Source organism: Chiloscyllium plagiosum, chromosome 2, assembly GCF_004010195.1.
Source record: "Chiloscyllium plagiosum isolate BGI_BamShark_2017 chromosome 2, ASM401019v2, whole genome shotgun sequence".
Lineage (NCBI taxonomy): Eukaryota > Metazoa > Chordata > Chondrichthyes > Orectolobiformes > Hemiscylliidae > Chiloscyllium > Chiloscyllium plagiosum.
Genome location: NC_057711.1, coordinates 4,128,875 through 4,134,924, shown reverse-complemented (window position 1 = coordinate 4,134,924; position 6,050 = coordinate 4,128,875). Strand labels below are relative to the sequence as shown.

The following is a 6,050-nucleotide window of genomic DNA, read 5'->3' as shown; positions in this document are numbered from 1 at the left end:
TTTTCATTGAGAAAAGAAGGTTTAGGGGTGACTTGGTAGAGGTGTACAAGATGATTAGGGGTTTAGATAGGGTTCACCATGAGAACCTTTTTCCACGTATGGAGTCAGCTATTACGAGGGGGCACAGCTTTAAATTAAGGGGTGGTAGGTATAGGACAGATGTTAGGGGTAGATTCTTTACTCAGCGAGTCGTGAGTTCATGGAATGCCCTGCCAGTAGCAGTGGTGGACTCTCCCTCTTTATGGGCATTTAAGTGGGCGTTGGATAGGCATATGGAGGATAGTGGGCTAGTGTAGGTTAGGTGGGCTTGGATCGGCGCAACATCGAGGGCTAAAGGGCCCGTACTGCGCAATATTTTTCTATGTTTCTAAGTATTGTAGTAAAAAAACACAGCATTTTTTTCCAGAGTGAATGGCAAAATAAGAAATAATATTCTGTGTTCCTTGTGCAACAGATAACATCCCACTCTGAAGAGCCAAATTATCCATTCCGAATTTCGCATGTTGGCTTCTATATTATTGTAGAAACTGCAGTAGGCCTGACAGTATATTGGGATTTACACCTGCAAGTGTTGGTTCAGATTAAAGATGAACTCATGGTGAGTTTACAAAGTTCTTTTTTGTTTCAAATGAAATTGGTGTTGTACACTGCATTAATATCTTTAAGAGAAGAAAAAAACTGCTATCATTACGTGGTCTAAGGTAGACAAGAAGAGGCTGAAAGAATACAGAAAGCCAGGATGCATCAAGAGATAGAGAAGTCAATGTTTTGGGTGTACATCGACTTCTCCATCTCCTGATGCTGCCTGGCATGCTGTGTTCTTCCAGTCTCCTGCTTGTCTATGTTGGATTCCAGTATCTGCAGGATTTTTGTCTCTAATCATTACCTGGTCTGGCCGACATGTGACTCACAGCAATGTGGTTAACTCTCAACAGCTGTCTGAAATGGCCTAAGAAGCTATTCAGTTGTATCAACGATTAGAAAATCTCAAAAAGCAAATTAAATTGGACAGACCACCTGGGATTAACTGAGGCACCAAAAATAAGAACAGCAAAAACATTCCTATCAACCCTAAAAAGTTCTACTTATGAACATCTGGAGTCTAATGTCAAAACTGGGAGAGCTGTCACATAGAATAGAAAGGTGTGGTATTGGAAAAGCGCAGCAGGTCAGGCAGCATCTGAGGAGTAAGAAAACCAATGTTTCGCGCATAAGCCCTTCATCAGGAATGTTGGGGGGGGGGGGGGGGATGGGAAAGGGGGCTGAGAGATAAATAGGAGGGTGGGGATGGGGGCAAGGAAGCTGGGAAGGCGATAGGTGGATGCAGGTGGGAGATGATTGTGAAAAGTTGGTAGGGAGGGTGAAGCGGATAGGTGGGAAGAAAGATGAACATGTGGGACAGAGTAGTCAAGCAACAGCCTAGTATAGTCATATTCATGGAATCACACTTTACAGGCAATGTCCCAGACACTACCATCACCATCCCTGGATATGTCCTGTCCCACTGACAGGATAGACCCAGAAGAGGTGGGTACAGTGGGATACAGTTGGAAGGGAATTGCCCAGCGAGTCCTCAAAATTGACTATGGACTCCATAAGTCTCATGGCATCAGGTCAAAAATGGGCAAGGAAACTTTCTGCTGATTAGCACATACAGCCCGTCCTCATCTGATGACTCAATATTGAACACCACTTGGAGGAAGTGTCTACCACCAGAAGCGGATTGGCAGCACCACCACTAATCAAGCTGGTTGAATCGTAAAAGATATAACTGCTCGACTGGGACTGCAGCAGGTAGTAAGAAAACTAACAAGACAGAACAGCATACCTTTCCTATTCCTCACTAGTCTGCCAGCTGCATCTGTCCATGACAATATCAATAAGAGTGATCACCACATAGTCCTTGTGGAGACGAAGTCTTGCTTTCATATGGCAATACCCTCCATTGTCGTATGTGGCGCTATAACCATGCTAAATCGGGCAGACCTCAAACAGACCTACCGACTCAAGACTGGGCGTCAGTGAGGCTCTGGGGGCCTTCAACAGTAGCAGAATCATGCTTCAAAAAAAATCTGCTACTATATGGCCTGGCATAGCTCCTACTTTATCATTACCATCAAGCCAGAAATTTAATACTGGTTCAATGGAGAGTGAAGAAGGATATGCCAAGAGGAGTACTATGAATACTTATAAGTGAGGTGTCAACTGGTGAAGCAACCAAACAGGACTACTTGTATGCCAAAAAGCATTAGCAACTAGTGATAGACAGAGCTAAGTGATCCCACAAACAATGGATCAGATCTAAGCTCTGCAGTCATCCACGTCCAGCTGTGAATTGTCAATTAAACAACTCATTGGAGGGGGAAACTCCACAAATATCCCCATCTTCAATGATGGAAGATCTAGCACCTCAGTGCAAAAGACAAGGAAGAGGCATTCGCGGCAACCTTCAGCCATAAGTGCCAAGTGGATGATCCATCTCAGACTCCTCCAGGGGTACACAATATCACAGAAGCCAATCTTCAGCCAATTCAATTCATTCCATATGATATCAAGAAATGATTGGAGGTAATGAATAATGCAAAGGCTATGGGCCTTGACAACATTCTGATAATAGTACTGAAGATGTGTGCTCCAGATTTTATATGCCATTACTCATAGTGTTCCAGTAAAGCTACAACACTGGCATCTAGCAACAATGTAGAAATTTTCCCAGCTTTGTTCTGTACACAAAATTACGTGACAAATCTAAGTCTTACAAATACTGCCCCATCAATCTACTCTTGATCAAGAGCAAAGTGATGGAAGGTGTCATCAACAGTGCTATTAAGCAGTACATGCTCTGCAATAGCCTGCTCAGTGACTACCAGTTTGGGTTCTGCCAGGGTCACTCAGCTCCTGACCTCATTACAGCCTTGATTCAGACATAGACAAAAGAGCTGAATTCCAGAGGGGAGATGAGAGTGATAACCCTTGACATCAAAACTAGAATCATTGGGAATTAAGGGCAAAACACACCACTGTTTTGAGTCATGCCTGGTGCATTGCAAGATGGTTGTGAGGGTTGGAGGTCAATCATTTCAGTTTGAGGACATCCCTCTTGGAGTTCCTCATCGGCCCAACCATCTTTAACTACTGCAATCAATGAACTTTCCTGAATCATTATATCAGAGAAAGAGGTATTTGTTGATGATTACACAATGTTCAGGAATATTTGTGACTCCTCGGTGTGGAATTGTGTAGGGCACCGCATTGTACCCATTGCTTCCTACCGGTTGGATAAGATCCTGTTATCTGGGATATGTTGTGTTCAACGTGGATCACCTAAACTCCTTTAAGCACTACCATCCACAAGCCAAAGAACCATTACCAGAACAGGCCAGATCCTCATGATGTCCTTTCCACTGTATGGAATAGGTCAACAAATTGATTGATGCGGCCTCAGCATTAGAATACCTGGCAAATGGGACAGCTCTAGTAGCCAGGACAGGTGGACAAGGACTGGCTGAGGTCTCAGCTGAGCTGGTGGCTGTCTGGACCACGGCATTACAGAAACAACTGGCCTTGGATTATCTGCGAGCCTTGCAGGGAGGAATGTACGCTGTTGTAGGTCAGAAAGTGCTGTACTTACTTTCCAGATGCCTCTGAGAGTATCACCAACCTGGCTGACCATATTAAGAGCTGAAAATGTGTTGCTGGAAAAGCGCAGCAGGTCAGGCAGCATCCAGGGAACAGGAGAATCGACCTTTCGGGCATAAGCCCTTCTTCAGGAAAACATTTACTGAAGAAGGGCTTATGCCCGAAACGTCGATTCTCCTGTTCCCTGGATGCTGCCTGACCTGCTGCGCTTTTCCAGCAACACATTTTCAGCTCTGATCTCCAGCATCTGCAGGCCTCACTTTCTCCTGACCATATTAAGAGACATACTAATCAAACACAAAAGATTGGCAGGCGATTCCATGATTAGAACCCACTAGGTTCGTTGGGCTGATTAGATCACAAGGAGAAAGTGAGCCACGGAATGTTTGATTGGATCTTTAAGGTCTTTTTACTAATATTGCTACTGTTAGTAGGAATAGGATTACTTGTTTGCTTGTGCCAATGTATTTTCAATTGAATTGTTAATATACCTGTATAACTGATTGTCATGATATGACAGAAGGAGGGAATGTGGAATTGTGTGAAATAGATAGCTGCATGTTGTGAAAATTGACCTGGTTGAAGCATACCCTTTGACTGCCCTTTGTACCACCCCGGAGCAGCCTGACACAAGACAATTAAGACTATTACAAAGGTCAAAGCATTGCTAACCTCAGCAAGACTTGAAATAGGCTGAGCTGAAAATGTGTTGCTGGAAAAGCGTAGCAGGTCAGGCAGCATCCAAGGAACAGGAGAATCAGGGCTTATGCCCGAAACGTCGATTCTCCTGTTCCTTGGATGCTGCCTGACCTGCTGCGCTTTTCCAACAACACATTTTCAGCTCTGATCTCCAGCATCTGCAGTCCTCACTTTCTCCTTGAAATAGGCTGGGTCCATATAATCCTTTAACCTTGGTAGACCTCGTCAGAGCTTGATCAGGCTGGCTCCATATATATCTTTGGATACTAACTTAACCCAAATTAAGACATTCTACAAAGGTCCTTTGAGCCATTTACATGGACGAGATTAGGGATGACGTGTGTGACACGAGGTTTTGGAGGTCAACATCATAAACCTCTGAAGTAATAACCCAAATCATAATTTAATATACTGGTCTAATGGATGACTAGTCAATTGCCGGAGATGGAGATGGAGAGGTCCAGGAAGGACCTTAACACTGTCATGTCCCCCTTAGTCCAGAAACTCCCAAACCAACCAATCCCATCGCCCCATGGCTGAACACTTCGACTCCCCCTCCTACTCCACCAACAACATGCAGGTGCTGGTCATCTCCCACAACTCTTTTCTTGTTACATTGATGAATGGTTTAGTGCTGCTTCATGCTCCTGCCTGGACCTTGAAAAACCTCTTAATTTTGCTTCCAATTTCCACCCCTCTATAACTTTCACAAGGTCATCTCTGACACTACCTGTCCTTTCCTTGACCTCTCCATCTCCATTTCAGGGAATAAACAGTTCATAGCTACCTTGACTACAGCTCTTCACTCTCTACATCCTGCAAGGACTCCATCCCAATCTCCTAGTTCCTTCACCTACTTCATATCTGTTTGGATGATATCACCTTCCAAAACGGCGCTGCTGTTCCACCTTCCATAATCATAGTATCCCACCCACTGTGGTTGTCAGGGCCCTCAACCAAATCCAACCTTTCACCCATGTTTCCACCCTTGCCCCTTCCCATCACTCTCAACAGTATGATCGGATCCCCCCGTCTTCACTTTTTATTCCACCAATGTCTGCCTTCAAAGGATCGTCATTTGCCATTTCAGACAACTTCAGCAAAATGCCACAACCAAACACATCTTCCCCTCACTCCTCCATCTGCATTCCACCAGGGTCATTCCCACCAGGACACCCTAGTTCATTCCTCAAAAACCACTAACACCACGTCGCTTCCCACATCACCATCCTGTGTTTAACCACAGAAGGTGCAACCCCTTTCACCACTTCCCTGCTCACCATCCCATGGCCTAAACAGTTTTTTCAGGTGAAGCAGCATTTCACCTACATCTCTTCCACCTGGTCTATTGTATTTGCTGCACCCAGTATGGCCTACTCTACATTTGAGAAACCAAACATAAACTAGGTGGATTGTTTTTCAGACTGGAGGCCTGTGACCGGTGGAGTGCCACAAGGATCGGTGCTGGGTCCTCTACTTTTTGTCATTTACATAAATGATTTGGATGCGAGCGTAAGAGGTACAGTTAGTAAGTTTGCAGGTGACACCAAAATTGGAGGTGTAGTGGACAGCGAAAAGGGTTACCTCAGATTACAACAGGATCTGGACCAGATGGGCCAATGGGCTGAGAGGTGGCAGATGGAGTTCAATTCAGATAAATGCGAGGTGCTGCAGTTTGGGAAAGCAAATCTTAACAGGACTTATACACTTAA

At 44.7% G+C, this 6,050-nt stretch overlaps 1 protein-coding gene across 1 annotated transcript in view; it reads left to right on the top strand.

Moving 5' to 3' along the window:
* The window catches only part of LOC122539512 (otogelin-like protein), a 248,549-nt gene that overhangs the window by 106,066 nt on the left and 136,433 nt on the right, over positions 1-6,050 (top strand). The window contains exon 8 of the mRNA XM_043674458.1: positions 455-598. Within this exon, the coding sequence (XP_043530393.1) occupies positions 455-598 (144 nt within the window). The remainder of the gene's footprint in view (positions 1-454; positions 599-6,050) is intronic.